The 18,067-nt window shown below is 37.7% G+C and overlaps 1 protein-coding gene across 1 annotated transcript in view; it reads left to right on the forward strand.

Annotated features, from left to right (window-relative positions):
- The window catches only part of LRP1B (LDL receptor related protein 1B), a 380,905-nt gene that overhangs the window by 347,572 nt on the left and 15,266 nt on the right, over window positions 1-18,067 (forward strand). The window contains exons 81-83 of the mRNA XM_040604928.1: window positions 3,351-3,512; window positions 8,018-8,192; window positions 8,733-8,837. Of these exons, the coding sequence (XP_040460862.1) occupies window positions 3,351-3,512; window positions 8,018-8,192; window positions 8,733-8,837 (442 nt within the window). The remainder of the gene's footprint in view (window positions 1-3,350; window positions 3,513-8,017; window positions 8,193-8,732; window positions 8,838-18,067) is intronic.

Genomic DNA, 18,067 nt, shown 5'->3' on the forward strand with positions numbered 1-18,067 from the left:
TGCAATGGTTGGTAGTTAGGATATGTGTCAACTCGGATTATACAACTGTTTCCATTGCAAACATAAATCTCTGTTCTGATTCTGTGATACAAAACCTTATGGCATTGTTTGTCACTGTTTTATTAAACTGTTCTTGGAACCATTTTGTAACAGAAATTATTTATGAGAATAAGGCAGATTAAAATGTCATTATTAGTATTATTTTAGATGCCAACAGGCTGTATAAATAGGCAGCGAACTATTAACATTACTAAAAGTCATGTTAAATTGAGTGACAAAAATGGGGTTTAGGCTATACTGTATTAAATTTTCATGTAACTGTCAGCAGTTTGGCATATATATAAGCCTACATTAGCAAAGAATAAAATAATCTTTTCTACAAACCAGGAAAATATCATTGCCTCATCACTTTAAAAAATAGAGGAGTATTAATAATAAAAACTGATTTCAGACCTCCAGATCTATGTTCTATCACTATTTTATTTTATCTTTTTCATTGAAGCAGTGATTCAGATGAGGGATTATGTGAAACCCCCTGGCTTGGGGGCAGAAATTTAAATACAAGTGTATACATGGGGAGAAACAAAAAGAGTCTGTGCTAACATCTGAGTTCAACATCTTTGATTTAATGTTTAGATCACAGGGGACAGATATGAATAACCAGGCTGATGCATATTAAAATAGTTGGAGCTATTTTTAGTCAATGGTTTTGTTTCTACTGTACTCATTAGAGGAAGAGACTAACTGATCTCATGGCCTTTAGGATGATTTGCAAAACATTTTAAATTAGCATAGCTTAAAAATAGGAAATACAGAAAATAATTATCTGAAGGGTTTAATGTAAGAAAAGTAAGAGGTAAGTGAAAGAAAAAAAAATAAACTCTTCTGTATGAATCAGAGGGAGTAGAAAAAATGAAGATGCTTCACTTGCATTGAAGAATTCTCCAACAAATATGATATTGAATGATTACTTAGTATTAAAGCAAAGGCAGACCAGAAGAAAATTAGAATTGTGGGGTTTATGGCATGTTTAGTTTAATCTACGCTACTTTAATGAGGCAGCCAACTAAATAGAGAAGAAACAAAAATAATGGCACGGATTGCAACGTTTCAGAGTTTTAGATGCAGCTGTGATAAAAGACATCAGGAGGCAAACGTGACAGTAGTTGTGGATACCCACATCAGACGTTGTATTAAAATGGGGAAACAATGGATGAGACAAAAGACAACAAAGAAGGGACTTAGTCATAATGCATCAGTAAATCCAGCCATGGTAAGGATTTCCTGGTAGATCAGTATGAAGATGAGAGAGAATTATTGTGGAAAAGTAACTCTTAAATGCTATTTCATTCAATGATTAAGGATTTTGGCTCTTCTGTACATTTTAAACCAAGTCAGGCCCAAGTGAAGCATAGCTTCTCTTGAGTGCTCGCTAGCTCCGTGAAGTAGCATTGTTTATATGCAAGAGGTTTGTTCCTGCCATGTGGCATGTGTGAAGTTTTCCAGCTGTAAGTACAGGGATAACTGGAGCCTGTCATCCTGGACATATTCCTGACTCTCTGATGTCTTTCAGATTCTACAGTTTTACAGTGGCTATTTTTTCTGTTTATGCCTGCAATTCCGGTCCAAAGGGCCTCTGTGTTACACATACAGTACGTTATATAGGTACCTTGCTAATCTGATTGACTTTAACACTTCTTACGGGGGAGCTCTACTCTGTCACCAGCAAAGACTAGATATCAAAGGAATTTGTATTAGTTTTACAACAGCCCATTAGATGCCTTCCTTTCCAAAATTCGCTATGGCCAATGATATTGATGCTCGCATTACAGACTAGACATTTTGGTTTCCCATCTTGATTCCTAAACTTTACTGTTTACGTAAAGTGCATGTGTTACTGTTTTGGTTTCCTGTAGTCTACCTGCAAGGCATTCCTTTTGTTCTGCTGATACGCGTTTACCACTTGACTGTTGCTAGCATGCCCGTGGCCCTTGACACTCGGACACGTGGTATGGCTGTGACTTCACTCAAAGGGACGTGTCTTTGCCTGCCAGCTGTCCCTTGCTCTGCAGTGACCCGGTTAAGCTCTTGGTTGTACTTGCCAGCAGGCTGAGTTCCTTACGATCCAAATGAAGATTGTCTTGTCTGCCACTATTTCAAAAGTCTCCTCAGGTCCTGATTAATCTTCATCTCTTTCCTTACCAGGAAGCCAGGAAGAAGAAAAGTGTTTAACTCAAGCCTGTTTTCTTTAACTTTAAGAAAACCCTAAAGGCTAAATGAAAGCAAAGGGCAGGAGGATGGGGGAAGAATAATGCTTTGTAAGAGATGAACAAGAATGAGCATAGATCAGGAAGGGAGAAGGGAGCTGGCTAGTTCGACACATCAGGTCATTGACTTGAAGAGAAGATTACAAATGAGATACAAAGCAAAGTCAGGAGATGGAAAAACATTTATGGGATCTAGAACTTTGTTTTAAAGAAGGTAAACCTTAAGAAAGATGTCAGGGAAAATAGGGAGTTTGAAAAAAAACAGTGAAATTCTAACAAAGATATAATTCCTTTAGACATGAGTTTTAGATGGGGGGGAAATGGGAAAATTATGATGGGGATGAATCATAGAAGGAAAATGCATCGGGTTTTAAACACCATTTTAAAACTCTGTAAAAATAAACTATAGACTAGGAGTTCATTTTGTGCAAATGTTCATCCCTGGGTGTTCACTCCTTCTCAGGCATTGAATATTGGTGTTATAGGCATCTTTGGTCTGATGCAGCAGCAATTTTTATGTTACAGTATTTATTCTGTGAGAGGGGTAGGATAACAAACCAGGCACAGGTATTTGTGGTTTAGTCGAAACTGTGATGTAAAGTTAGCTATTAGCACATTAGTAAATATTTGTATATTCATGTGATTATATATAAAAATTTGTAGGTTTGAGGAGAATGGAGTCCTTTGTGAAGAGGCATTGATGTTGGTTATAAAAACATTTATCCTCTGCAAGTGGAGGAGCACAGCCTGGCAGGATGATTTGAAGATATCTTAAATTCCTGCTGAAGACCATCTTTTAAAATAATTCCCAAATAGAGTCAATAACTATACATGCACAAGTGTAAAATGCATAGATGCAGGTTTTGACACATCCACATCTTGCAGTGCTGACTTTATTTTTTTAACAGTTCTGAATTCAAACGATGTTTGCAAGGGCACGCTTTAATAGAATCTGGAGAAATGTGGTTGGGCTCATACGTTAAAACTTGCTATTGTTATGATACATTTATCTGTGAAGTGCTGCTTATTGTTACGGTGTTTTATTTATTTTTATCATAAAATAGTTTTCTTTGATTTGAATAGGGAGGCCTACGTGCAACTGTGCGCTGGGTTTTACAGGACCAAACTGCAACCAGACAGTCTGTGACCGTTTCTGCCAGAACGAAGGAACCTGCAGCGTCACTGCTGGGAATCAACCCTTTTGCAACTGCTTGCCTGAGTATACAGGAGACAGATGTCAGTATTGTAAGTAATCTCCACAAAGTATGAAATCTTGATTTATAAGAAAAGTTCTACAAAATGGAATTTTGACATGAGTTGAGTGATTATTTTTTTACAGCATGTGTCGGTAAACGTAGCTCCAAAATTATTGATCCTGCTAAGGGGATGTAATCTGATGCATTCAAGTGATCTTTGAACATATTTCTGCAATATCCATCTATATGTGTATGTGAAGAAAGGGTTTTTTTAGCATTTATTACCTTTTATTTTCATGAATTAATGTGTACAATGGAGCTGTACAAGACAGCTGACTTTGTCAGTAGAAATTAGATAAATGTGTTAAAAGTTTCTACTCCGACTTCTCATGTTTGCTATCTTATGCTGGTGGAATACCTAAACAGTGAATTGATGTAGCTGGTTAAAGAATTTCTCTGATATCCCTTATCTTTGCAGATCAGCACATGTCTTGAACTGCAACCTTGCCTTTTGTTCTTATTTCTAACCCAAATAAGCAGTATATTGACAAGTGCTTGGAGTTTTACACCTCTGTGTTCCTTCATCTTGCTCAGGCTGTGGTCACCTTGAGTACGGTTTCTGTCCCCTCCTGGTATTGAAAATCAGGATTTCTAAGTATTACTCTTGTTTAATTGCCAGGACATAGATTCTATCCTGTGCATCTGAAGTTCCCCCTGGTTTTTCAGCCCACTGACCCACCAGTCTCCTGTCATCCAAAGGTTTCCATGCCTTTAGAAAGGCTCTTCTCAGTTTTTAGAACTTTCTAATTTTTTACTTCTTGTATAGAGGATGGGGGAAGGAAGATTATCAATCAATAAGCCTTCTGTTCTTACTGTATTTATCTATCTTTTCTCTCCATGCTTTCTCTTAGCGTAGATCACTATTATCTGTTTTCTCTAACTCAAGACCTTCAAATATAAAGTTGAATTTCTTCTTTTGGTCACTCATTTCAAAATTACAGTCTGTCTTCCTCATGTCTCTTCAACATGATGACTCGCTACCAACCCTAACCCAAGATTGATTATTTTTCTGAAATCAGAATGTTTTCTTTAATCTTATTTTTCTACTTCTGCTTTGCTTTGACTATAATACTCTAAAATAAAGGACTGTCATAGTGCTTGTTACAGAATAGAACATTAAATGCAAAAGCCATCATCTCTTTTGTACATAATTCAGTGAATTTGCTGAGGAAGGCTAGATTTAAACAAAATGAGAGGGCAGTTATCTGTTACAAAGGTCTGGTTTAGAATTGTCTACGGGATACAAGAAGTATTTATTTTTAGTGAAAGGTCTGTCAAACAAGGAAAGGGGTAGTGTGTATTTTAAATAGGATTTGTACTGGAGTGAACTGAATGTATTTCCAGTTGGGAGACTATGAAATGAATTTAAACCTTTGAATGGAAAACCAGCGGTAATTGTGATTCTCTCCCACTTGGTATTAAACAAACTGCATGGATCCACAAATAACTATCTGCAAACACAACTGGGTATTTGAAAACAGTATAGTACATAAATCATGCACAGACAGACACACCGATTAAGAAAAAATATTTACTTGAGGCTTACCCAAAACCAAACAAATTGTTTCTAGTTGAATGCTTCTGCAAATATTTTTTTTCTTTTCTTTTTCTTTAAGAATTAATTTAAATGTAAATGTAGGGGTACTTTTTAAACAACACTTATTATCAGATTTGGGTTGTCTGCTAACACTTTGAAAAAATGCCACAGTATAGAGACTCGAGCACTATATAAAACACAAAATTAAGCTTTTGTTTATGTAAAATTTAATGCTTTAAAGGGAAAAAAAGGTGTCTTACAATCTTTTGGTGTTTTGGGGTTTTTTGTTGTTTTGGGTTTTGGTTTTTTTTTTTTTCTGTGGCCGATAACATTTCTATGAAATTGTACAGGTTTACAGTTAAGAGTGTGTATATGAATTCACATCTTAGATGTCTTGCTTTATTCACACACATGTATGTTTTACTTTATTAATCACTTAAAGTGAAATGTGCATGTTGGAATGTATTAATACAGCACTATTGCAAAGATTGGTTGCCTCTAAGATAATCTTTTTCAGTCTTTCTGTGATGTGCCTGAAACTAGTTCATATGCAAAGGATGATACATGAATGTGCATAGGTATCGTACTCATGCTCCCAAGCTGAAAATATTATTAGTGTTTTTTACGGAAGGGAGAAGACATTTACTTGTGGTATTGCCAGATTGCAAAGACCTTATTTTCCTCTTATCGTCTCCAATTACCCAATGCAGAGTTTCTCCTGTGATTAGTTCACATAAGGGCTAATAACCAAAATGTGTGCTCCGTGTCAAGGCACTGACGCTGCTGAAATAAATTTAAGTGAATGAATTTACATAGAATTCTACTAACATTGTGCATGTTATTATATACACATGAATTTGAAGTATTTGAATATAACTCCCTATTTTAAATTCCTGAAATAAGACAGACAGAGTAGTTCAAGTTCATTTCTTGTATCATTTAAGGCCCAGACAACCTAAAAAATAGAAAGTGTTTTCACGCAGTTGCAATCACTCAGAGTGGGTATAGTGATCTGACAAGCTGTTACTTTCCCTGAAACTGTAATCTCTTTCTTTGGGGGTGTTAGGGGAGGATGAAAAAATTTGTGTCATTTCAGTTCAAATGTCACAGACGCTTTTTAGATAGAGCAGAAGATTAAAGGTGTTTGTGGCTACAATCAATACTAAAAATAGTAATTGTTTAGGCTATGAACTTCATATTCCTAGGTTTTGGGTTGGTTTTCTTTTTTTTTTTTTTTTTCTTGGTCCTAATGTACATGGAAATATTTCTCCCTTGCAATGCTTTTTTTTTGGCTTTTTTTTTTTTTTGCTTTTGTTGTTAGGTTTTTTTTTAAAAAACATCTCTCAATATTGGCTTTCAAACTGCGGTAGGTTTTGTTCAAAAAGTAGACCCCTGGTGTGAGTTAGCATTCTGTACCTTGAACTGGGGGATGGCAAACAATGAGCTACTCCATTTAGTGTCTGTTAAGTATCTCTTGTTGCTCAGTAGTGATTCCATAAGCAGATGAGCCTACAACCTGCATAGACAGGTGGAGACCTACAAGGCATAAGCACACAGAAGTGATGTCCCCAGGAGTCATCTTTGTGCAGCAGAACAACTCCAGCGTGGTCGGCCCCAGTGCCATGGCAGTCAGTACATCTGGGAGAGGGGGACACGGAGCACAGAGTCACTTAAGCAAAATGGGTTCCTTACTTTAGGAGATACCCTCAGACATCCCTTCCGGAAGGTATTTGGTGCAAGATGCCAACTTTGGTAGCCTCCAGTTTGCCGCTTATGAAGTGCCCCCGCTCAAACGGCAGCTGGACTTGACACCTCCACACAAGGCTGAGGTTGCCACTTGGCCAAGGTTTTGTTCTCTGGTGAACAGCTTGGTTGTGCCTTACTGCTGGCTGCTGCTGCCTCACCCGTAGCCATGACCTGAGCTTCAAAGGGCTTTTTGAAAATTATTTTAGTTTTGTCAGAAAGGTTATATTTTGTTAATATGGAGCAGGTTAACTCTAAGCTAATCCAGATGCATAGTTCAGAACTGATACTTCTTATGTATCAATCGCTTCGTCTGTCCATCAGGAACAGCACCAAAAGCTCGACACAATGTTAACCATACAGAATGGGAGAAGGTATTAGAAACAGAGAGAAAGAAGGACTTTGAATTATTTGGCCCTATTAAAGAGCTTAAGTGACAACTTAAAAAAAAAAAAAGAAGTTACAACTACCACATAAATAAAAATGAACCAAAATGTTAAGATAACAGTATTTTGTAGCTCTGGAAGCTCCTTTGGTCAGGCCACTTGTGTCTTTAAAGGGATGTGATAAAAGTGAGACAGTTACTAGTGCTTCTAAAGAGTTAAAGAGTTCACGAGTTGAAATTACGGTCTTTCTTGCATTTAAGCAGTTAAATAAGATAATGGGGCCCTGCACAGTCCATAAAGATAAGCATGTATGTAGTTCTTTGTAGAACTTATGGATTATGGCTTTGTATATTATTATTAGAACTTCATGAAATTTTAATATGTGGATAAATGAAAATAAAACTTAATTATTTCAAAATACTGTTTCCATTTCAGTTTAGCATAATGCTGTTAATGGTAATGGGAATGTAGCAGAAGATTTTTATTCAGCCAATGTCCCATTAAATACATTAACATTGCTCTTCTTTTCTCATCAGTAGTCTTTATATTATGTGGGATGATGCCATAAACGGTTAGACATCTAGAAGGGAAAAAAAAACCCTCTTATGAGTTTATCCTTCTATTTCACTTCTTGATACTCTATCATTAATATATTATGTATCTGTTTATGTGGTATTCTTTGTTCTTGTAGTTGCCAGTGAGCCACCAGCTTCATTTATTGTTTTGTTTTTATTATAGTATCTTTTAAAACATAGAAAAATAAGATACTATTTTTTTCTACGAGGCTCCTGTATTTCTTTTAATAATTAGCTTTTACGTTGCTTGCAGACATTTGCCACCATTATTGTGTGAATTCTGAATCATGTACTATTTCTGATGATGGAAGCGTAGAATGTGTCTGTCCAGTACGATTTGAAGGTCCAAAATGTGAAGTGGACAAGTGTATCAGGTGCCATGGGGGACACTGCATGGTAAACAAGGACGGTAGTGACATAGTGTGCAAGTAAGTGTGTGTAGCGCGGGGGGTGGTTGTGTGCAAAAACGTACAGTTAACAGCGATTATACTGCATTATCCTTCAAATCCCATATGCTGTGGCTAGCCCCTGAACCGGTCTCATCAGAACAGTCTCGCTGCCTGGCTGCTGCCTTTTTAAAGCAGCTTTTGGAGCACACCTCACTGCTGGAAGCAGCTATGGAGCAGGAGACTGAATGGGTCTTCACTTGGAAAAATAGGAATATTTAATAAAGTGAACAGTTGAGTTTTAGTACACTGTTGAAATGTGTTCTTTCTGCAGTATTGTTGCTGAGTTACCGTTTTGTATAATAGTTTATTTTCATAAACAAAAATATTAAAATTATTTTGTGTAATAAGCTCACTACCTGTGCTAGAATTTCTAGGTGGAAACCTAGAATTCTTGCAATCAGTAGATCTGCTACGTGTCATAAAATCAATCTTTTAATATAGAGATATTTATAAGAGAATTCACCAGATTTAATACAATACTGATTGCTATTTGTTTGGGTTTTTTTTTAACCATGACAGTTGCTCTAATGGAAAGATTGCCTCTACCTGTCAGTTGTGTGATGGCTACTGTTACAATGGTGGTACGTGTCAGCTGGACCCAGAGACAAATATACCTGTCTGTCTGTGAGTATCTTGCGATGTGTAGATCATTGAAATACCCGTGTGCCAACAAATAATACAATTATTAAGCTTGTGTCTGTATTTCTTTAATCTCTCTAGGATGTATAATGTGCTGGTTGCAGGTGTAGCTTCCAGTACATTTTCTAGCTATTTCTGTAACCCAATACTTTGTCTACCCTTTTGCAATATATGTATTGAAATATTTAAATAAGGTATATATTGTGAACACATGTAGATACAGTGATGTATCTTTTGAGACTTCTAATAATTTCAGGCCAGATCTAAAGCCTGTTTAGGCGTTTGTTCTGGAATGGAATCCAGAGGTACAGGATGGTTGCCCACCCTGCTTCTCAAAGGTGGATTAAGTCTTTTCTGCTACAAAGATGGTCAGAGGTGGGGGTGATACACTCCTGGTGGCTAGAGAACAGGAACAATGGTGTGAGTGTTTATTTCCTTTATGGCTCTGAGGATATGCTCATGTGTCTCTTGCTTCTACCCCAACCTTCACCTTCACGCTACCCACAGTAGCGTGGCTGTTCTGTGGTGAGATTGCTCTCTTCCTCCTGCACCGTGGCTGAGAGAATAATACCGGGTGCTTTCCTTAAGCCCAGACATCAAATACCAAAGGAAATGTGATTCTGCAGTCTAGATGGTGAAGTACTGTCTTAAGAGGTATAAAAGACAACATTCTAGTCTGTCCTTCAGAGCTACGGTGTATCTTCTTCTCCAGCTGCTAAGTATAAAATGCAGAAGTAGTCACTGCAGCAAGAAACTAATTTTCCTGCTCTCAGTTACACCGAGCCACTTAGTCATACTCCTTGGGTTTTTACTTTTGCCTAATAAACAGTCTGGTCTTTTCTGCACTGCTGGAAAGCTTCACTGTGGAATAGTCTTCCACTTCTCAGAACCATGTGGAGGTGAGAGCACCCTCCAGGAACACACAAGGTGTCGAAAGAGAGAATTAGGCTCAAGTGTTTCATTTCCAGGGTGAAATAAGTAAGCTGTTGTCCAAAGGGATCTGGCATTTCAACTGTGTAAATACAGATACGGCCATCCCTTCGTTTGGTTGATGTGTATGAGGCAGGTGCAGAGAGAGCTCCTGTTGTAGCAGGCTCGCAAGGAGGTTTAGACATAAGAGAAATGCCCGGATCTCGTAGTCTGATCAGTGTAAGAGATGGACCGGCCATTCCTCCCTGTGAGGGCTGGAGCGCTTCTGAATGGGCAAAAGGGCAGAACTGTAGCTGGACCATTGAGAAGGAGTTGTCAATAGGAGTTTGCAGCTTTGGGGTTAGAAGCAGTGGAATGCAGTGCTGCATGGTAGTCCTTACTCAGCTGAAAATGCTTTAAGTGTCCATGTATCTTTTTCATTATTATTTGTATCTGGCCCTTTTGACCTGCTATTTGTATCTCCTCAAATGTCTTTAGATGAAAAGTAGAGATACTCATAAATCCCAGAAAAAGGAGAGTATCACAGCTATAACATGTAAGGCCCAAATATGATGACCAAGTCGAGATTCATTTGCTTGAATACCTAGAATGGCTATTTTGGAAGGTTTTGATTTTTCCCTTCTTTTTCCCTGTAAAACTGGCTTATCTTTTTTTTTATTATTATTTTCAAATTTATATGGAACACCATTACATCTCAAGGAAAAAAAGGCTCCATACCTTAGTTTCTGTATGGATTTACAATGCATAAATGCTGCATCATACACCAATGCTGTTTACAATGGTAAGAAAATGGTCCTGAACACTTTTCAGGCCATTGCAGTCTGCATCAATCAATACAGCTGTATAGTACATGTGACAGTAATGCTTTGTTAAGAATGTTAGATTCCTGAACTCATCAGTTAGTATAGGCTCATTGTTTTAAAAGTCTTTGATCGATGCTGATGAGCAAACTTTTCAGTATTGTCAGACTGGACCTTCCATGAAAAAAAGAGTATGAACTTTGTTATCTGTGGGTGTGTGCCTGCGTATGTGTGCGTGTCTTGCCATCGTAATATATAATGCGTTTAAAATCTGTTCAGCAAAAGGCAGAATATTTATATAGGTCTATTTTACTGAAATTCTGCAGATGCTCTGTGGGGTTTAAAAGTCAGCGCTGTGACCAGAAAGTGAACCCTTGTGATTACTACTGTCAGAATGAGGGAATTTGCACTTTAACTGCGTTTAATGAACCGAGATGCAAGTAGGTTTAACCTTCCACTTAATGCTGCACATTCTGTGACATCATTTCAGGCCACAGTTCATTGGTTCAAGTCATGCACATTCACATACATTTCACAATATATAGTTAATCTGGGGGCTTCTTTCTATAATACACACTTTCCCTTCGATAGTTGCACTGATGAGTGTATTTAAACATACTTTTGGAGTATCTGTATCATTGGAAGAAGAAATAAAAAGCTTGATTTTTAGTAAGTGAATTGAAAATACTGAAAATGCCACTTGGCTTTTGTTGTTCACATTTTGAGATATCTCACCAAGTTAATCCTACACAGCTGTCCTGGTTTTGGCCAGGATAGAGTTAATTTTCTTCCCAGTGGCTGGCACAGGCTGTGTTTGGGTTTGGGATGGGGATAACACCACGCTGGGTTGTAGCTGTTGCTGAGCGGTGCTCACCCTGAGTCAAGGACCTTCAGTGTCCCACCTCTGCCAGCCAGGAGGGGCACGAGAAGCCGGGAGGGAGCGTGGCCAGGACAGCTGCCCCGACCCAGCCAGAGGATGTTCCATCCCACAGACCGTCATGGCCAGGGGTATGAACTGGGGGGGTTGGCCGGGGGCTGCCAGCTCGGGGACTGGCTGGGCATCGGTCAGTGGGCGGTGAGCAACTGCACTGTGCATCACTTGTGGTTTTTTCCTTGGGGTTTTATTCCTCTCTCTCTCTCCTCTCTTCATGACAATTATTACTGTTGTTGTTATTATTGTTTGGTTGTTTGTGTTGGGTTTTTTTAACTTAATTTCAATTACTAAGCTGTTCTTATCTCAACCCACGGGTTTTGTCTTTTTCCTGACTCTCCTCCCAATCCCACCAGGGGAGAGGCAGGCAAGGCAGTGAGCAGCTGCGTGGTACTTAGTTGCAGGCTGGGGCTGAAGCACAACAGCAGCATCAAGTGCAGCAAACAGTGACATTGTACGCGTTCTGTAGTGCAGACCTGGCTTCCTATTTCTTATCTGTATAGGGAAAGAAACAGAACAGCTGTTTAGGTACCACTTCAGGAGTTAAGCTTGTATTCCTAAGTCTGTTAACTACAGAAATGATGCTGCAAAATCAAAACTTTTTACAAAATGGTGAGCTACATATGAACTTCGACTTCTCACCTGATAAAAAGAAATGTATAAAATAGATGCATTCATATGCTGTGTTTCTCTAAAGGATTGTAGTCTATTTCTTAAAGAGAAAATTCTAATCCTCAACAGGGAAGGAAACAACCTTATTCTTTGAAACTGCATTACGGCAGACATACAGAGAGATAGGAAAGACCAGGCAGATGAACATACCTTTACTCAACAGTTGTGGTGCAAAAGTCAGAAGTGAAATCATGAGCCAAAGACCTAGTCTTGGGATAAAATATGAAACTCAAACAGCTTTAATCTTATCTCCTCTAATTGTGTGTTTTATGAAAACATAAAATGCTGTGGGGATGTGATGCGGTTGTCTGGTGGGTAGCAATGACAGTGATTATGTATGGTGAATAATCTCGTTAGGGGTTTTTTTGAAAATATGATCACAATTTGTCAGCGTTCTCAAGCAATGAAACTTAGGACTTGAGCCATCATAAATCCATTGGAAACTATAGATGTGAGTGTTCTGACTAGCACTTTTTAAACTTTGAAGAGTATGAAGGGGGTCATTGATCAGCATTTGTATGGGGCATGTTGCTTGGAACAGTTTGTTTCCCCATGTTTCACACTTAGGTTTTCAGAATAATGCTTGTTGCTGACTGTGAGGTTATGTATTGCAAGTACCTTTCCTCCTTTTTCTGTAAAAGGCTCTCAAGAAGGTACAAAATTTCTTGTAAAACATTCTAATAGGTAAAATAGTCTAAAATACAGCATTACGAATCACTTTTGAAGTTTACGTACTCTTTTTCCCAATTCTTAAGAATGTGTTAACCATTTAAACTGTAAAAGTTTGTTGGATTTTTTTACTTCATGATGAATTCTTACAAGAAAATATGTATAATAATTGTGTGGAGTGATTTTTATATGAAATATTATTGCCTGTTTTCATGATCTTTTGATTTGGTTTAACTGTGTTTACTGTCAAAATGAAGGAAAAAAAAAGTATTACACCCAAGGATTTAAAATCATGTTTGAATCTCTTACTTACTCTTTGAATTGATGACATGAATTTTAACGTCTCGGGACTTTGAGGCCAGATGCCAACAGTGGCAGGAATTCATACCAGCCAAAAAAAAAAAAAAAAAAGGTGTCGCAGGACCTACAGACCCAGCAATCCTTTGTTTTGACTTTTATCTGCATAATGGAAAGAAGTGGGGAGATGGATTGCTAGCGTCGGAACTATGCTGAAAGGCTGTGCTGCCAAACACTGCTTCCAGATAGATGAAGATGGTTTTTTTCTGAGACTGGCAAGTAGGAGATGTCAGGAAGGAGTGCAGTAATCCCGTGCTTCGCCGGAGTCACTGCATCAGGGAACAGGAGGCCAAAAGATTTTCTACGTTCTGCTCCATTGTGAGGGAGGATGGGTCACCCCTCCAGCCTCAGGCGTGCCCACGCGATGTATGACATCTGTCTGGGCTCTGAGAGACACTCACCGACGGGCTAACGTTTTTCTTAACCAATTTTAAGTCATGGATGGGTGATTTTTAGAAGAAATAAGAAATGGCCGGGCTTATTATCGTTCAGCAGGAACTCTTCTCTCTCTTTCTCTCTCGCAACCAGATCAGTTGAGAATGCAAACTTTATACATAATCAAGCCCTTATCATCATTCAGTAGAGACAACAGAGGATAAGATTCATTTCTTTTAAAGAGCAATCCTAAAGCTGTCATTATACAGAGGATCTATAAGCCTCTAAGAACATACTCTCCTATTACCAACATGTGCTGTTCAGTTACATTTTATCTTCCTATCTTAATCCTTTTTTAAAACCTGAATGCACTAAATATTAGGTCATCATTGGAAATAGACGTTCTGCTCTTTACCTGACCAGTTTAGGAATGAATTAAGGCCTGTCTGTGGCTGTAAGCCACCAAAAAAGGAAGGTTTTCTGAAGTTGGTCTCCAGTTTCAGTGAATGCTCTATCAGGTTTAAAAGGACACAGAACAGACTGTGATTTCGTTTTGGATATGAGGTCCTGTGCAATCTAGATTATTAATTCTTAGCATTATTTTTAAGGGGATAAAGAACGTTCGTCCCCCCTACCCTATTATTGTCTGTCTTGCTAAATAACAAAGGTTGCAAGAGAATTTAATATCAGAATGTTAAAATTTGAGGTACTGACCTTTTCTGGAAAATGTACTGCTCGGGGTGCCTTTCACCTTACATACAGTTACTGGCTTTTTTAGTATTCACGTACTAAAATTTTTAAGGATGTCTTTAGTACTGCTCGCTGCAGGGTTGGGGAGTGCGTGATGTTTGTTACACTGGAAGCCTATGAGATGTCTGAATTGCTCCAGTAACTTCACACACCCATTGAAAACAGAACGAACAGGAGATCAGACTCAGATGGGAAATAAATGCTTTTTCTGTTTATTTCACAAACTGTCAGTTCCATCTGTTCTGTCAGTCTGTCTTGTGTTTTAGTAATTACCTTTATTTGCCCCTCTGTTTCCTTCTCACTAATTATCTCCCTGCACATACATTCATGCGAGAGAAGCAGGGTTTAGGGGGAGATTATAACTTGTGTGATACCAGTGAAGGGAGTTTAAAAACACTGAAACTGTCAAGTACAGCCAGTGATGATCTTGTGTTACACAGGCAGTGTTGTATCAGTGTATTTAGTACAGAGGATTACCCACTCTCACCCTTGCTTCTTTTACACCTTCACCATAACATTAGGAAGCTATAATTTCAAGCTTTTTATTTGTATTACTAATATGATTTGCATCTGCACATAGATGTGGTCTGTTCTTATCATTATTAGTATAATTATTGCTATTATTAGTATCTGCAAATAAAAGTGATCAAATCATAATGCCCTCACACTGGGCATAATATAAATATAATGGAGGATAGTTTCTGTTACAAGTTTATAACCAAAACCAGTAGAAGATATAAATCATATTGATCCTAATCTAAAGCTAACTAAATTTAAAGAGAACTTTAAAATGCTGTAATGAGCTTTTGAGCAATGCTGCATGACGGTGGCTGAGGACTTTAAGGTGAAACAAGTAAGACCATATTATGCTGGCTAATTATGAGGATAGTACTTTATTCCTTCTTAGGTTACTTTCTGCACGAGGTGTGGGCAGGTCTGTGTGTCTACAGCGTAGAGCCTCTGTTTCTTAGGTGTCATCAGAAACGGAGAAATTCAGAGGGCAATGTACAGCATTAAATTAGTTGCCTGTGACTAGATATGTTGATTGTTCAGAGGGCTTCACATTCTGGCTGTTGTGTTTCTACATCAGAACGAACATCACCTTTTCTATAATGAAGAATAAGTCATCCTGGGTAGTTTAATTGCTTGCAGTAAGCAGACGCATGACTTCGAGAGCAAATTAGCTAGAGAAATCAGTGGTCTTTCAGATTAATTAAAAGGCATATACTGTACAGGAACTTGAAAGAAGGTATGAGTTGGTAACAGAGGAAACTGAAAAGTGTATGGTGGAGAAATAATAAACTAATTCATTTTTAAACTGAGAATTTTTGTGAAGTAATAGGTTAAAGGCAATAGTGAACAAAGGGGGAGAGAACAAGTTGTGGAATGGTTTAAAAATCCTAACAAGAAGCTTGAACTTGAAAGTGGAGATGTAGATAAATTAGAAAAAATAATTCCTGCAAGAGTGAAATAAACAAGAGGGATGCTCTTGCTGGCTTTATTTCCAGTAGGTTGGAGAGAGACACTGTGTGTGTGCCTGTGTGGGTGCAGGCGCACATGTGCATGTGTTTGTGCCGTGGAAATCGGAGAGGAAAGAGTGAAATCCTCTTGATGGAGCAGCTTCCTTCCAGCTTATACTCCTGTGATGGCTGCGCCTTCTTCCTGACGTTCCTTTTGTAAAAATCTTCAGATAGGTAGGAACAGTTATTATATAAGTACATGTACAAACGTTGTAAGTACGTGCAAGTTCGTAAGTAGATGTACAGCTCCTAACTGTGGCAAACCTCTCTTCAAACAAAAGGTTAAGGTGTGTCCATAGTGTGGTTGTGGACAAGAAAGGGGCTGTACCGTGCACTCCCCTGACTGTCAATGTCTAAGGTTTGAGTAGAAAAAGCTACTGCAGCGTAGAACAATTGCAGCGCCAAGGAGACTGCTGAAGAGCAGAGGCAATTGTCACTCTGACAGGCGGTGTAAGTCAGAGAACAGAACATTTTATCAAGTATCTTACAATAAATGTTTGCCATATGATTTCCTGGGGTGTATTTAATGAGCTCCCCAATTACAATTACAACAGGATTTTCACAGTATCATGCTAGTTCTTTGAGAGCTTTCTTTTTCAACTAAAGATAACTTTTGTTATAAATGTGTTGAATTTGAACATCAGCAGCAGGTTGTAACTTTGTTATGGAAGATCTTTCGTTCGGTTTGTATTGCAAACTAGTATTAGTTCAAGAATTAAATGCAAACAGGTGTTTGAAGAATGGTTGTCAAAGGAAGAAATGAGAAGACCTTGGAAAAGAGGAGTATGCATATTTTTCATTGAACATCTACTAGCTAGGCTGTAATGCAGAATTTCGTTTTTCCATGAGTTTATAATTTTTTGGATAAAGCTTGCATAGTAGCTGCTGCTGTACATCACTGCTTGCTTTTGCCTCTGTGAGAAGGAGAGAACAACATGGTTTGTCATATGCCTATTGATCCAGTCATTTCTCATTTTTCTTTTACCATTTTGATCTCTTTGCTTTGTTGCTCAGTGTAATTCCAGCTACAGTAGTAGTCATCTAGACATGCTTAACTTTTATATATTTACTGTGTTAATATTTATATTTGTATAGCATATATAGTGTACACATTCCTAATAGCATGGTGTTTAATGACCCTCAATTATTCTTTTTCTTAATTTGGGATGATAGAGGCTGAGTTGCACCTGAAGGCTTGTTCCTTTGCAGTGAACACCATTGCAGCAGGTGTGAATGAGGACTTGTATAGTGTCATGCTCATATTAAAATTCATGTTTAAAGTAATATTTTATTTTTATGTGTTGTTATTAAATTTGAGTTTCTTTGGGTTCCTTAAAAGTAATTTTCTGTTGTTTTGCCTGCTTTTGGATTATGCAGTTTTCTCATTCTTAATTTCTTGGGTTGCAAGGTAATCCGTATTTCATTTTCAAGTAGAGCCGTAATGTTTCTATCCTTTGGCTTCTACAGTGAATTCCTTCACTTTGTTTTCCTTATGAAGATACCAAGTGGTGCTCATTAGTCAAAAATGCTAAAATGTGGTCTGTTCATGTATAAAATAATTAGGGAAAAGTTCTTATTTGAAAATAATTAAACTCTACAATATAGGAGAAGGTACAAGATATGCTATTGATCAAAGTTGGGGTTGGATTTTTGCTCTTTCACTGTTATGAAAGTTCTTTTTATCTTTGAGATATATATCTGTCTGTGGGTATAATGCTATAATATCAGCTTCCTGTATGAAAAAAGCACGCTGCCAGAAGTGTTGCTGAATTTCTTACAAAGAATAGTTTAATGATTTGGTTTAATACGAGGATTTTGTCATTCTACAGAGTCCAGGGGAGAGAGGGGATTATTTTGGTTTCCATCTTTCAGTGCCATTTAATACGGATAGTATATAACTCTAATCCCAATATTCTTTTCTCACATCTTAGAAATAGTCTTAACATTGTTATGTGTTCCAGTGAAATTTTAATGTAAGTGTTCTTAAAATAGTGAGGCTGGATACTTTCATTAGGACATTTTACTACACTTTATCATCTATGTCGTGACTTAAAAGAAAAGCAAAGTTAGAAAACTACTTTGTATAATGAAGAAATATCATTTATAGGTAAGAAACATTTTCAATTCCCCTTCCACCTTTATTTTGTAATGACTCACAGATTCTGTAGTACACACAGACCAATCTTTCAATGCTGCTTTCTGTCATTTTTT

This window comes from Falco naumanni, chromosome 8, assembly GCF_017639655.2.
Source record: "Falco naumanni isolate bFalNau1 chromosome 8, bFalNau1.pat, whole genome shotgun sequence".
Classification (NCBI taxonomy): Eukaryota; Metazoa; Chordata; class Aves; order Falconiformes; family Falconidae; genus Falco; species Falco naumanni.